Source organism: Nerophis lumbriciformis, linkage group LG39, assembly GCF_033978685.3.
Source record: "Nerophis lumbriciformis linkage group LG39, RoL_Nlum_v2.1, whole genome shotgun sequence".
NCBI classification, from domain to species: domain Eukaryota; kingdom Metazoa; phylum Chordata; class Actinopteri; order Syngnathiformes; family Syngnathidae; genus Nerophis; species Nerophis lumbriciformis.
This window is the reverse complement of record NC_084586.2, coordinates 1,239,841-1,255,318: the sequence shown is the minus strand read 5'-3', so window position 1 is coordinate 1,255,318 and position 15,478 is coordinate 1,239,841. Positions and strand designations below refer to the sequence as shown.

At 39.0% G+C, this 15,478-nt stretch overlaps 1 protein-coding gene across 2 annotated transcripts in view; it reads right to left on the bottom strand.

Moving 5' to 3' along the window:
* LOC133577710 (paired box protein Pax-2a-like) overlaps positions 1-15,154 on the bottom strand; it is a 118,973-nt gene extending 103,819 nt beyond the window's left edge. For both annotated transcript variants that reach the window (XM_072912731.1, XM_061931688.2), the window contains exons 1-5: positions 14,936-15,154; positions 13,570-13,735; positions 11,835-12,032; positions 4,861-4,940; positions 4,629-4,748 (exon numbers count right to left, since the gene is read on the bottom strand). In XM_072912731.1, coding sequence (XP_072768832.1) covers positions 4,629-4,748; positions 4,861-4,940; positions 11,835-12,032; positions 13,570-13,735; positions 14,936-14,978 — 607 coding nt within the window. In that variant the 5' untranslated portion in view covers positions 14,979-15,154. The remainder of the gene's footprint in view (positions 1-4,628; positions 4,749-4,860; positions 4,941-11,834; positions 12,033-13,569; positions 13,736-14,935) is intronic.
* Between the last annotated feature and the right edge of the window lie 324 nt (positions 15,155-15,478).

Genomic DNA, 15,478 nt, shown 5'->3' with positions numbered 1-15,478 from the left:
AGCTAGGGTCGATATTCTTCTCTTGATCATCTTCGGGATGGTGTGAGCCAAGACATCCAGGGGGTTTAGCTCGCTCGTCTGCGGGAACAAACTGCCGCCATTGCTTGCCGTGCTACCGAGGTCCTTTGTCCCTGAATTGCTCACACACTCCGGCAGATTCAATGGGGGTCTGGCGGCAGATTTCTTTGACTTTATCGTTGGAAATGCATCTGCTTTGAGTGTCGCAGGGTATCCACACATTCTTGCCATCTCTGTCGTAGCATAGCTTTCGTCGGTAAAGTGTGCGGAACAAACGTCCAATTTCTTGCCACTTTCGCATCTTTGGGCCACTGGTGCAACTTGAATCCGTCCCTGTTGGTGTTGTTACACCCTCGAGGCATGATGTCTCCAAGGTACGGAAAACAGTCGAAAAAACGGAAAATAACAGAGCTGATTTGACTCGGTGTTTGAGAAAATGGCGGATTGCTTCCCGTTGTGACGTCATCGCTCCGAGAGCGAATAATAGAAAGGCATTTAATTCGCCAAAATTCACCCATTTAGAGTTCGGAAATCGGTTAAAAATATATATGGTCTTTTTTCTGCAACATCAAGGTATATATTGACGCTTACATAGGTCTGGTGATAATGTTCCCCTTTAAGTCCACATACTGATATGCTAAAGGTCTTAAGTGTTGTACGTGCAGACAAATGTTTTAAATTCCATTTTTTTCTCTTGGGTTATATTTCTCCTCCTTTGTTGAGAAGAATTCTTGTACATTCTTGGGTCGCAGGTTGCAGTTTGCTTTGTGCATCATTTTAGCTGTTTGCAAATGTCATTGAATTTCAGTATTTTTGATTCAATGTTCTCTCCACCCAACATTATGTATTATTCTAACTGACCTTTTTTGTAACACTGTTAGTGAATGAGGTGTACTTTTGTAGTTATTTCCCTGTATCCACGTGTCCACCAAACGGCACGGCTCGGTTCGGTTCGCCGCAGTCCAGTTCACATCAGTCGAACCCTGATCCAGTGTTTACAGCGAGATGGCGACAGATTGCTACTAGACTGTAGCGGGTCGAATTGGATAGTTTGGGTCCCTTTACGATCGAAACGCAATAAAATGCAGACTGTGGCGCTTTGTGGAAGCAAGGCTTGTAAGACCCAAAGTGTTGCAAAAATGGCGGTAAAACAATGCGAGGACGTCCACAATACAAGCTTTACGTCATCGTCAGTCGCAATCTGCATTGAAAATGTACCGATCCATTATTTCAGGTTGGGCGTAGGGCAAAGGGGGGGTGAGACATTAAGCTTAATACGAGGGGTCCTCTGAAGGCTCCACATGAACCCTCGAGAACACCAGACGTTCGTATTATGCTCTCGCCACCGCATAGGCTTGATTATGTCATTTTGCCGTGCCCACGTCATGCTGGTTTTTATATCTCTGCCAGGAAATCTACCTCTGACAAGTCATTAGTCATCTCCCGCCTCCGCCCCCGCCACCCACCTTCCGGCACACATAAAAACATCAGTTCCTCGATATCCCGCCAGAACAAAGACGCGGCTACGTCAACCACGCTCCGATTAGCTCTCATTGCTGAACGCTGTGGAAATAAAGCACTGCATCATTCCAAAACACACTTTGTAAGACAATTGTCGTCCGCTGCTCGTGTATGCAGCGACATTAAGGTAGCCTCGTTCTTACAGAACCAATAATCTATAAAAAGCCTCGGGGCTCAGAGTTGCAGGAGAGGGAGAACAAAAAAGGTGGGAGAAAAAAACCCCACAGAGCTACAGCAGCTTCATGGACTGACCTGGGTGGTCGGCTACATCATCTTGACATGTAATTATCTAAAGCCCTTTAATCACTTCCATAAAGATTAATTGCAGGAGACAACAGTGGAGGTCGTGCCTTCAAATAAAAAAAAAAACACTCCTCGGCGGATTGACACAGCGGTGTAGCCGAGTTCAGGTGTTTTATTAAGGGTCATCGCCTGGAACGGTGGGCGCCTTTTTAGAGCTACAGAGTTGCAACTTCAGCACGGCACGTAAAGAATGGCCGCTCTGCTCCCGTCTTGTCGACGGTCCTCCGCTGACGACAACGGGAATCGATGTATGTCCCTCAAATCTACATGGGTTTAATTATAAGACTCTGGCTTAAGTGTAACCTCTGGAAAAGTCCACAGCAGTAGCACAATCTGCTGTAACCTGATTTGGCTTTTGAGAGGGGTACAACAGGAGTCCCTGGAAACTACTCCAAGGTATGACTATGGATGTTCTCATTCATCCAGGTCATTGAATTCTCAGGGCATTCAATCGATCGCAACTGGACTGTTCAGTTGGTACTAGAGTCGTTCTTATCAATTCGTGCTCATAGACTTAGCTCCCAGGATCAGACTACTTTTCACCAATCTAAGCCTATAAGTATAAACTGATGAAGCCTGCTCAGATGAGAGGCAAACATTTTGGAAGACAAACTGAACAAATCCAGTTGAGATCTATTGAATGCTCTAAGTCTTAAATTGGTCAGATCTAGTCCGAGTCCAGACACAAATATGACCAATCTAACTCTATGAACATGAATTGATGAAGCCTGCTCGGATGAGAGGCAAAACATCATCTAGGACAACCTGAACAGCCCAGTTGCGATCGATTGAATACCCCGAGACTTAGACTGATCAGATCTGGTTTGATCTCAGACTAGATAGGTCAGATCGAGTCCCATCACCGACTAGACCTGACCAATCTATCTGACCAAAATATATCTAGGAACATGAACATATAAAGCCTGGGAGGCGAAATGTCTTCTAAGACAAACTGAACAGTCTACTTTGAAAACCCTGAGAATACTTCAAGGTACAGCTCAGTTGCGATCCATTGAATGACCCGAGACTTAGACTGTTCAGATCTGGTTTGATCTCAGACTAGATATGTCAGATCGAGTCCCGTCACCGACTAGACCTGACCAATCTATCTGACCAAAATAAATCTAGGAACATAAACATATAAAGCCTGAGAGGCGAAATGTCTTCTAAGACCAACTGAACAGTCTACTTTGAAAACCCTGAGAATACTCCAAGGTACAGCTCAGTTGCGATCCATTGAATGACCCGGGACTTAGACTGATCAGATCTGGTTTGATCTCAGACTAGATAGGTCAGATCGAGTCCCATCACCGACTAGACCTGACCAATCTATCTGACCAAAATATATCTAGGAACATGAACATATAAAGCCTGAGAGGCGAAATGTCTTCTAAGACCAACTGAACAGTCTACTTTGAAAACCCTGAGAATACTCCAAGGTACAGCTCAGTTGCGATCCATTGAATGACCCGGGACTTAGACTGATCAGATCTGGTTTGATCTCAGACTAGATAGGTCAGATCGAGTCCCATCACCGACTAGACCTGACCAATCTATCTGACCAAAATATATCTAGGAACATGAACATATAAAGCCTGAGAGGCAAAATGTCTTCTAAGACAAACTGAACAGTCTACTTTGAAAACCCTGAGAATACTCCAAGGTACAGCTCAGTTGCGATCGATTGAATGCCCCGAGACTTAGACTGGTCAGATCTGGTTTGATATCAGACTAGATAGGTCAATTCGAGTCCTATCACCGACTAGATCTGACCAATCTATCTGACCAAAATAAATCTAGGAACATGAACATATAAAGCCTGAGAGGTGAAATGTCTTCTAAGACAAACTGAACAGTCTACTTTGAAAACCCTGAGAATACTCCAAGGTACAGCTCAGTTGCGATTGATTGAATGCCCCGAGACTTAGACTGGCCAGATCTGGTTTGATATCAGACTAGATAGGTCAAATCGAGTCCTATCACCGACTAGATCTGACCAATCTATCCGACCAAAATAAATCTAGGAACATGAACATATAAAGCCTGAGAGACGAAATGTCTTATAATACAAACTGAACAGTCTACTTTGAAAACCCTGAGTATACTCCAAGGTATGTGTCCAAGATGTGAATGGGTCAAGAGTACCAATAGGTAACCTCTGAGGACATGGCCCAAGTGACAATCATCCCTAAAGACTGAAGCATGCTCTTGCGTCACTTAGCTTCCACGACTGACGCCAACTGGCTCTTCCCCCTTCGAAATTGACAGCAATCCCTACAAAGAATTCTAACATCATGTCAGCAGCAACGCCAACTGCATAGCTGGGATTGTTTTTTCGTTTAGGGGTCGTTCAGTCCACCTTCGCAAACATCTTCTTTTCCGGTTTCGGAGCAATATGATTAGTTCCAGCTCCAACAACAATGTGGATGTCGCTTCAGTCCCCAACAACTACTACACACAGGAAGCTAATAGCAAGTCAACGAGAGTTGGGGTTGCTCAATGAGGAAAATACTGCCTCTAGTGGAAGAGTTATAAACGCATCAAGACGCCGTCAGAGGGGACGCAAGCCTCATGACGCGAGAGCATGTTTTAGCAAGGGTACAACAATGGAAGAAAGAAGGTAGAAGTCCCTCAAAAGCACACTAAAAGATAACGAGTGGATCTGCTTCTAAAGATACAGGTAAGCGCCAAAGGTGCAAAAGGCGAACAACTGCAGTGACAAGACTCTCACTCCTTAGAGCACAATGGCTTCTCTGACAGCGCTCATACACGAAAACACATCTTACCTTCGTCTCTTTTCCTCTTCTCGCCGTTGGATCGCGGGATGCCCAGAATGCCGTTAATGGAGTAGGATCCCGCAGGGTCGTTGGAGGCGCTGGTTACCGGCGGAGACACTGTGTTTGGCACTGAAAAGGAAGGGAAAATGTAATGAAGACCTGCTGTGAGTCCATTTGGAGTTCCCGCTGATGCAGGAGATGGGCATAGTCAATGATGATGGTGATGATGTTGCGAGCCTACCTATGGTATGGCCTGTTGTCGACAGGGATGTCCCATCGGGCGACGGATGGAATGGCTGCTGCACTTTTGTTCGGATAATCCTGTAAAACAAAGTCAAAGAAATTGTCACTTGTACAGCCGGGGAAACGTCGGGAGTTTGGCCTAAAGCTGCAAAGCCACTGGCTGGAGGTGGTCTAGAGCAGTGGTTCTTAACCTGGGTTCGATCGAACCCTAGGGGTTCGGTGAGTCGGCCTTAGGGGTTTGGCGGAGTCTCTGCCAAGGAGGTAAAGACACATCCGACTTATCGTGTAAATAAAAACTTCTACCTAACGGCGTATTATGGATGACCCCTAAACAATGTTCCCTCTAATTTTCCATCTGATTTGCAGGTTTTTTGATTGATCGATTGAAACTTTTACTAGTAGATTGCAAAGGAAGAGAATACATTATATGAAACGGTACAGTTTACACAGTACAGTACATATTTCGTACAATTGACCACTAAATGGTAACACCCAAATACGTTTTTCAACTTGTTTAAGTCAGGGTCCACGTCAATCAATTCATGGTAATGTGTGTAAGGTGTGTAATTTGTTGTGAGTTCATGCACTGTGTTGGTTTGGTTCTTTGAACAAGGTGATGTTCATGCACGGTTCATTTTGTGCACCAGTAAAAAAACATATGACTTTTTCTTGAATTTGAAAAAAAAAACATTTTATCTTTCACAAAAGAAGGGTTCGGTGAATGCACATATGAAACTGGTTGGGTTCGGTACCTCCAACAAGGTTAAGAACCACTGGTCTAGAGTCTACCACCCAGACCCCTTCCGGACCAGCAGCTCCCCGCCCCTGCAGCCCGCCAATGCGGATGAGGCCGTATTGATCAGAAAAGTCTGGGGTTTTAGGCCACGCGGGCAAAGAGATGCAAATAGAGAGCTATAAATTACATGTGACAGGAAAGCAATAGTTCCTTATTGCTCCCTCCTCCTCGCCGCACGAGCTCACGTTAGATTTGTTCCGTCTGAGCGGCACCCCGGGAGACAGAAAGCTGTCGCCGTAATTTGTAAACTCTCAAAGTACTTATCAGTTCTTGTACTTCTTCAGCCACGGCTTTCTTGCTAAGGCAGCCTTTGCCAAACCAAGGGTACAGGAAACCGACAGGACGACCACCTATTTAAATAAGCATCCGACAAAGAGTTTGTTTTCGGAGGACTGCGTTATTTCTAATCAGGCTTTAGTTGGGATCTGAGGCTTGTGTCACATAACTCAATAACAATCATCCCCCCTTAAAGGGGAACATTATCACCAGACCTATGTAAGCGTCAATATATACCTTGATGTTGCAGAAAAAAGACCATATATTTTTTTTACCGATTTCCGAACTCTAAATGGGCGAATTTTGGCGAATTAAACGCCTTTCTATTATTCGCTCTCGGAGCGATGACGTCACATCGGGAAGCAATCCGCCATTTTCTCACTTTCGTCGGTGTGTTGTCGGAGGGTGTAACAACACCAACAGGGACGGATTCAAGTTGCACCAGTGGCCCAAAGATGCGAAAGTGGCAAGAAATTGTACGAAATTTGTTCAAAATACGAGGGTGTGGGGAAAGCCGACGAAATGGTCAGTCGTTTGTTCCGCACACTTTACCGACGAAAGCTATGCTACGACAGAGATGGCAAGAATGTGTGGATATCCTGCGACACTCAAAGCAGATGCATTTCCAACCATAAAGTCAAAGAAATCTGCCGCCAGACCCCCATTGAATCTGCCGGAGTGTGTGAGCAATTCAGGGACAAAGGACCTCGGTAGCACGGCAAGCAAAGGCGGCAGTTTGTTCCCGCAGACGAGCGAGCTAAACCCCCTGGATGTCTTGGCTCACACCGTCCCTTATGCCACCGAAGATGATCAAGAGAAGAATATCGACCCTAGCTTCCCTGGCCTGCTGACATCAACTCCAAAACTGGACAGATCAGCTTTCAGGAAAAGAGAGCGGATGAGGGTATGTCTACAGAATATATTAATTGATGAAAACTTTATTCATTACTCGCGGTTTTACGTAAATTATTATACATAAACTGTGTTTACCAATAATTTAGCATAAAAACATTAATTATTTTCAATCATTCGAGTACATTCGGGTAGTCTTGTGTAATGCAATATTTTGTGTCTATTTAGGTATGGTTAACCTGAGTGCTGAAATCGTGGAAAAATATATGTTCTTAGCGCGCCTGAAATGGGCTGTCTGCACTCTCAAAGTGCATGTTGTTGCCAAATGTATTTCATATGCTGTAAACCTAGTTCATAGTTGTTAGTAATTATCTTATCAGACAGTGTTAAGCCGCTGAAATCCGAGTCTGAATCCGAGCTAATGTCGCTATACCTTGCTGTTTGTTTGTATTGGCATCACTATGTGACGTCACAGGACAATGGACGGGTGTATATAACGATGGTTAAAATCAGGCACTTTGAAGCTTTTTTTTAGGGATATTGCGTGATGGGTAAAATTTTGAAAAAAACTTCGAAAAATAAAATAAGCCACTGGGAACTGATTTTTAATGATTTTAACCCTTCTGAAATTGTGATAATGTTCCCCTTTAAGATAAGACTATCCAAACACTTGATGGATCGTATTCCCCTTACCCAATACTGCTTAGCTTTGTTTGGTGTTCGAACAAACGCATGACTTTTGCTAAAAAAAAAAAAAAAACGGATTTCTTGAATCAATAATGAAGAGTCTTTCATTTTATTTTATTTTTTTCAGTTTTAATTGTTTGTCTCCCGTCAAGTTCAACGTCGGAGCTTGAATAATGCAGGCGGGCCAAAGGTGCTTCAGTGGAGCGTTCCCTTTTGTCAACTGTCCTGGGGTCAGATAGTGCGGGACCCCCGACGGGACTGCTCAAGTGGAAAAAGAGACCAGCTTCATGCAGTCTCAAACATTATGGGGGGGGGGGGGGGGGGGGAGGTCTCACACAGCTGACCCTGAACTTGCAGGCCTTGTTTTATATGATGCAGTACTGATATTTCTCTCTTAACCTCCTGAGAACCTCTGTAGTGGGCATTTTCTTTGTCTTTTCCCAGAAACTCTGACATAAGACGTCAAATGTTCTCAAGACGTTAAGTAGATTGATTCATCCAAAAAAAAAAAAAAGCCTAATTCACACCAGTGACCTCTTTTCCTATTAAAACTATTTACGGCCCTAATAGCATTTTAAACGATTAATATTTGACTGATAACATTCCAACTCTTCTCAATTCAATTTCCCCTCCTGAAACAAAGACGTGCAAGGCTCCGAATCGAACACTTTAATTGGAATCGAAAAAGAGACAAAAAAAAAAAGGAGGGGAGGCGAATGGGGTCCTTTCTTCTTCTTCTTCTTCTTCTTTTTATTAATGCCATTAATGTACATTTTGGACTTATCGCACGTACACGTGTGTCTCGAGTCGCCTTTTTAAGCGAGCACGGAGCATGAAATGAATTTTCTTCTCAGCCCTTTTTCTTATTTAAAAAGATGTCGTGTCTGTCCAGGAACACCCAGACCCCCCCACCCCCCTCAACCCCCCCATCAGCTCATTAAAATGTAATGCCTCTGTGGAACGGTGCCTCTTAAGCAAAGTTCATCACAGCATAGGCTGATGTTTATAGCGGTTAAAAGGCTCCTGCATGTGCTGTTTAATTCAGGAAAATGCAAAAAAAAAAATAATATATATATATATAGGAAAATATAAAAATATAAAATAATGTTGCTTTAAAAAAAATGAATGTTGACATTTAAAAAAAAATGATAATCAAAATATTTCCTTTTAATGAAGATAATAAGTTGGCCTAATTTGTTAATAATGTGTATTCTTGTGCTGTATTGGTGGAAACATCCCCCCTGTGTATTTGCGTTTTGCATAACAGACCTTTTTTTTTTTTTTTTTACTCTGTTAAAAGAAAAAGAAAAAAGACCAAAAACAAATGTCCACTACAGAGGACAGTAAAGTCATGTGGTGCACATGCAGTCACCTTCCACGCCACCATGAGAAAACTGATGTTTAAATGTATATGCAGACTGCGAGAATGAGCTTATTATACAGATAACCAATCCTAGGTGTAGTTCTGTTAGGTACCAAACGTATATATGGAAACACTTGTATCTGTGCCTTTTATAGAATGCGTAGACGCATTTTTAAAGTATATATATATTTTTATTTTTTTTATTGCTGCTTTTATTTATTTATTAGATGCATTTTACTGAATATGCACAAGCACTGTTTTTAATATTATGTGATAATGCCTTTTATACGGTATTTTATGTACTGTATGTGATTGTGTGTCTACTTGGACGTTGGAGTCTGCAATAAAGCTTGATTGAGTCACCTGACAGCTACATGTTGAATTCATATTACATATTTTGCAAGCGTAATAATAAACATTGTTGGATGAATAGCTGCACACTGTCTTTAAAAAAATGTAGTTTTGCATAACAGCCCTTTTTTTTTTACTCTGTTAAAAGAAAAAACTAAACAAATACAAATGTCTACTACAGAGGACGGTAAAGTCACGTGGTGCACAGTCACCTGACAGTAACATGTTGAAATCTTATTATATATTGTGCATGCATAATAATAATAAACAGTGTTAGATGAATGTCTTAAAAAAAATGTTGTTCTGCATAACAGGCCTATTTTTTTTTACTCTGTTAAAACACAAAACAAAACAAATACAAATGTCCACTACAGAGGACGGTAAAGTCACGTGGTGCAGAGTCACCTGACAGCAACATGTTGAAATCTTATTATATATTTTGCATGTATAATAATAAAAATTTTTTAGATGAATAGCTGCACACTGTCTTACATTTTTTTTCAGTTTTGCACAACAGACCTATTTTTTTTTTTTACTCTGTTAAAAGAAAAAAAAAGAGCAAAAACAAATGTCCACTACAGAGGACAGTAAAGTCATGTGGTGCACATGCCTGACAACATGTTGAAATCATGTTATATATTTTTGCATGCATAATAATAAACATTGTTAGATGACTGTCTTAAAATTTTGTTTAGTTTTGCATAACAGACCTATTTTTTTTAACTCTCTTAAAAGAAAAAAAAAGACCAAAATGAAATGTACACTACAGAGGACGGTAAAGTCACGTGGTGCACATGCAGTCACCTGACAGCAACACGTTGAAATTATGTTATATATTGTGCATGCATAATAATAAACATTGTTCGATGAATAGCTCCACATTGTCCTAAAAAAAATGTCCGTTTTGCATAATAAACCTATTTTCTTTTTTTACTCTCTTAAAAGAAAAAAGACCAAAATCAAATGTCCACTACAGAGGACGGTAGTGTCACGTGGTGCAGAGTCACCTGACAGCAACATGTTATATATTTTGCATGCATAATAATAAACATTGTTAGATGAATAGCTGCACACTGTCTTAAAAAAAAAAAAATTGCATAACAGACCTATTTTTTTTTATTCTGTTAAAAGAAAAAAAGAGCAAAAACAAATGTCCACTACAGAGGACAGTAAAGTCACGTGGTGCACATGCAGTCACCCGACAGCAACATGTTGAAATCATATTATATATTTTTGCATGCATAATAATAAACATTGTTAGATGAATACCTGCACACTGTCTTAAAAAAACAATTAGTTTTGCATAACAGACCTTTTTTTTTTTTAACTCTGTTAAAAGATAAAAAAAGAGCAAAAACAAATGTCCACTACAGAGGACGATAAAGTCACGTGGTGCACAGACACCTGACAGCAACATGTTGCAATCATGTTATATATTTTTGCATGCATAATAACAAACATTGTCTTAAAAAAAATCTCACTTAAAAGGGGTTCCTTGAATGCACCACAATGATCCTACCGTATTTTACTACATGCAGTATAGAAATGAGAGCTTTTTTCCAAGTCCTAAAAAAAATGTCCGTTTTGCATAATAAACCTATTTTCTTTTTTTACTCTCTTAAAAGAAAAAAGACCAAAATCAAATGTCCACTACAGAGGACGGTAATGTCACGTGGTGCAGAGTCACCTGACAGCAACATGTTGAAATCATGTTATATATTTTGCATGCATAATAATAAACATTGTTAGATGAATAGCTGCACACTGTCTTAAAAAAAAAAATTGCATAACAGACCTATTTTTTTTTATTCTGTTAAAAGAAAAAAAGAGCAAAAACAAATGTCCACTACAGAGGACAAGTAAAGTCACGTGGTGCACATGCAGTCACCCGACAGCAACATGTTGAAATCATATTATATATTTTTGCATGCATAATAATAAACATTGTTAGATGAATACCTGCACACTGTCTTAAAAAAACAATTAGTTTTGCATAACAGACCTTTTTTTTTTTTTTTAACTCTGTTAAAAGAAAAAAAAAGAGCAAAAACAAATGTCCACTACAGAGGACGATAAAGTCACGTGGTGCACAGACACCTGACAGCAACATGTTGCAATCATGTTATATATTTTTGCATGCATAATAACAAACATTGTCTTAAAAAAAATCTCACTTAAAAGGGGTTCCTTGAATGCACCACAATGATCCTACCTACATGCAGTATAGAAATGAGAGCTTTTTTCCAAGTTATTTGTGTTGTCTTGCAGAGAAAAGCCTCATGCCTGCAGTGGATGCTCCCAAGCACTCAGATGTGCTGAGGAAAATTGGCCTGCTTTACAGCGCCATGGGATGTGGTCACCTAATATTGATCTCTTCTCATCTCTGCACGATGGACCGCTGATTGTTGAGGGACAAGTCGGACCTGCACCGCCTTCTCCTTGCAGAGAAGTGGGCGGAACCAAGCAGGTATGCATGCAACCCATAGGCCTAAATAAACATTCCTGCAGGAGTTGCATAGTTTTTGCCCTTTTTAGGGGGTCAGAATGTTCCAAAGACATGACATGCACGGCACTAAACACAATCTAAGTGCATCGATGCGGTCATGATAAAAGGCATTATTGACATTATGAAGAATTTGCTGTTTACCTGTTAATGGACGAGACGCTGGGCACCGTGTCGTTGTCGCAGATGCCTTCAGCCAGCAGCCTGTCGCGGATCTCCCACGCGAACATGGTGGGGTTTTGCCTCTTGTAGTCCGCTATTTTGTCCACCACCTTCGGCGTGGCCACTTTGGGTTTGGAGCCGCCGATCACGCCCGGTTTGATGCTACCCGTCTCGTAGTATCTGCATTCGGCAGAAAAAAAAATTCATATTTAAAGCAAAAATCAGTGCAATGTTTTGATTTTGCAATCGTTGGAGAATATTCCTTATAGAGCTGTTAAATTGTGCGTGCACAGGTGCGTAGCTAGCACTTTAAGGGGCAAAGCAGGGGTCGTGCCCACCTCACCCTATCAGAACTCAGCCAATCCGCCTTTTTATTATCTATATAAAAATCATTCGTGATATTATTTGACCAAAAATACACAATGCATGAATGTATTTAAAAAAAAAAAATGTTATAAAATTATGTGTTGGGGGGGGGGTGAAAAAAAGCTTATTTAAAAAAAATAATAATAATAAAATTTTTCCTGGGATGGGATGAAAAAAAATAAAAAAAATGTTCGAGTTAATTTATAACGACGAAATAATAATGAATTTGTTTGATGATAGTACTTCGGGTTATTAAAATATAAATGGTGGTTACAAAAAAATGGGAATAAAAATAGGCAGTTTAATGAAAATATTAAAATGTTTAAAATAACTATTTTTAAGTGAGTGGACTGCAGGGTTTGCAGTTTACCCTTAAAGTGTTGTTTGAATTTTTACAAAAAAATTATCTAAAAATCGTTTAAATTCACTCCAAATGCATTAAATATATATATATATATATATATATATATATATATATATATATATATATATATATATATATATATATATATATATATATACATGTATATATATGTATGTATATATATATATATATACATACATATATATATATATACATACATACATACAGACATATACATACACGCATACACATTTATATGTATGTGTGTATGTATATGTATGTATGTCTATATGTATATCTGTATGTATATGTATATATATATAATATACACGTAAATATATATATATATATATATATACACATTCATGTATATATGTGTATGTGTGTATATATATATATATATATATATATATATACATATATAATATACACGGATATATGCACATATATATATGTATATATGTATGTATGTATATATAATAATATACACGTATATGTGTATATATATATATATATATATATATATATATATATATATATATATACATATATACACATATACATACATACATATATATGACTATATATAAGGGAATAAGCGGTAGAAAATGGATGGATGATATATATATAATATACACGTATATATATATATATACATATATATATATGACTATATATATATATAATATACACGTGTATATATATATATATACATACATATATATGAAGTTATATAATAATATACACATATGTATATATATATATATATATATATATATATATATATATATATATATATATATATATATATGTATACATATATATATATATATATATATATATATATATATATATATATATATATATATATATATATATATATATATATATATATATATATATATAAATGTTCCACAAATAGCAACAATAACAATAATAAATGTTATTTAAATATTCATCGCAGTATAGATGTAGCGGTCAGTTTACCTGCCCAGGATCTTGCTGACGCAGCCGTGGCTGACGCGCAGCTGCCGGGAGATGTCGCACGGTCGGACCCCCTGGTGGGCCAGCTCCACGATGCGCTGCCTCACCACGTCCGGGAGGGGTCTGCCGTTCACGAACACCCCGCCGAGCTGGTTCACCCCCCCATGCCCTACGTGGGACACAACAGCAGGCATGCACACACAGCGGCCTAACATTACATAAAGCCATCAGTTCAATTTGCAGCATTAATACCCTTAACCAAGGAAATGCATACATGGACATTGGAGGGAAATCATGCAAAATATGAGGACTAAATTAGGATGTACTTTTTTTTACACACTAATATTGTAAAAATAACGCGACAATTTATTTAAATGAGGTTGCATGTATTTTAGGGTGAAATACAAAAATGCAGGTTGATGCATTTAATATACTTTTTTTTTTTTAATCCTTTAAATCACATATTACAAACATAACCTGTTAATAACAATATGTCCAAACATCACTCAACTGTTCTTTTATTGTTTAATAATTGAACAGCCTCTGATAACTACCATTACAGTATGGAGTTTCTTTAAAAAAATACAGTAATATATCATTATAAGTCACCAAAATACAGTAATATGTCATTTTAAGTCACCAAAATACAGTAATATGTCATTATAAATCACCAAAATACAGTAATATGTCATTATAAGTCACCAAAATACAGTAATGTAAACATACAACTCGTTTTTCTGTTGCTTTTTTTTTAATGCATCATTTATTTATTTATTTTTACACATTTTTAAGAGACCATAAGATTATTGAAAACGTAGTTTATGCTAATAATTCGACATATTCAGGCTGGAATGATTCAAGTTTATTATCAGACAAATTGCACTCATTTTAAAGGGAATAACGGTATATTTGCCTGCAGCCTTTTCTAATAATAACAGTAATTTTTTGGTAATAATTGGATTTTTTTTTTTAAAAAGGGTCGAATTAAAGGCTGTCATTTTGGCTACAAATAAAAGCATGCAACGAAACTGTTGGACTGGTAATATTTGCTGCGGTTTTTTTTGCAGGAAATTAATTTAGTGCAAGAGTCAGAATATATATATTTTTTAATAAAATGCAATATATAATATAAAATATGTCGACTTTTTATTGACATTGTGCAATTGGAGGATACATATGCACATCTGCATTATTTTGTGTTGATATTGTGCAATTAGAGGATAAATATGCACATTTGCATTATTTTGTGTTTTTTTCCTGTGCGCGTTTCTACTCCTCTGCAGATTTTTTTTTTAATTGTTTATGCTGCAAAAACCGTGAGAAAAAAAAATAATAATAAAAAAAAAAGCCCCGGTGTTGTGCTACTTACGGTGCATGGCCGTGAAGGGGTCCGTCTTGCAGTGAATATCCATCGGATAGCAAAGCAAAGACAACAAATCAACGGAAGCCGCCGTGTCGCCTTCCTGTCAGGTTAGAAAAATACGAAGAAAAAAAAAAATAAAAAAAAAATAAAAATGACTTTCGAAGAGGTCGCGAAACTTCCGTTCGTCCGCGAAAATAAAAGTTGGGTACAGTCCGCGGTGGCAGGTGCGCTGTGGCCCCCCCAACCTGCCCTCCCCCTGGCGTCAATAGCAACAACAATAACAAGAAGAAGAAGAAGAAGAAGAAGAAGAAGAAAAAGAACGTGGGTCTGTCAGCGCTGCAGCCTCGGCGCGCCAAGGGAGGGGAGTAGCATCGTAAAGCGGTCCGGGCTCGGCTCGGCTCGGCTCGGCTCGGCTCGGCTCGGCTCGGCTCGGCTCGGCTCGGTATAGCTCCACAGAATCCGTGCAAAAAAGAAAAAAAAGAAAAATAAGGGGCCCTTAGTCAATGCTGCAGGTGTGCGTGGATGTGTTCCGGTGGACGTTTTGCACCG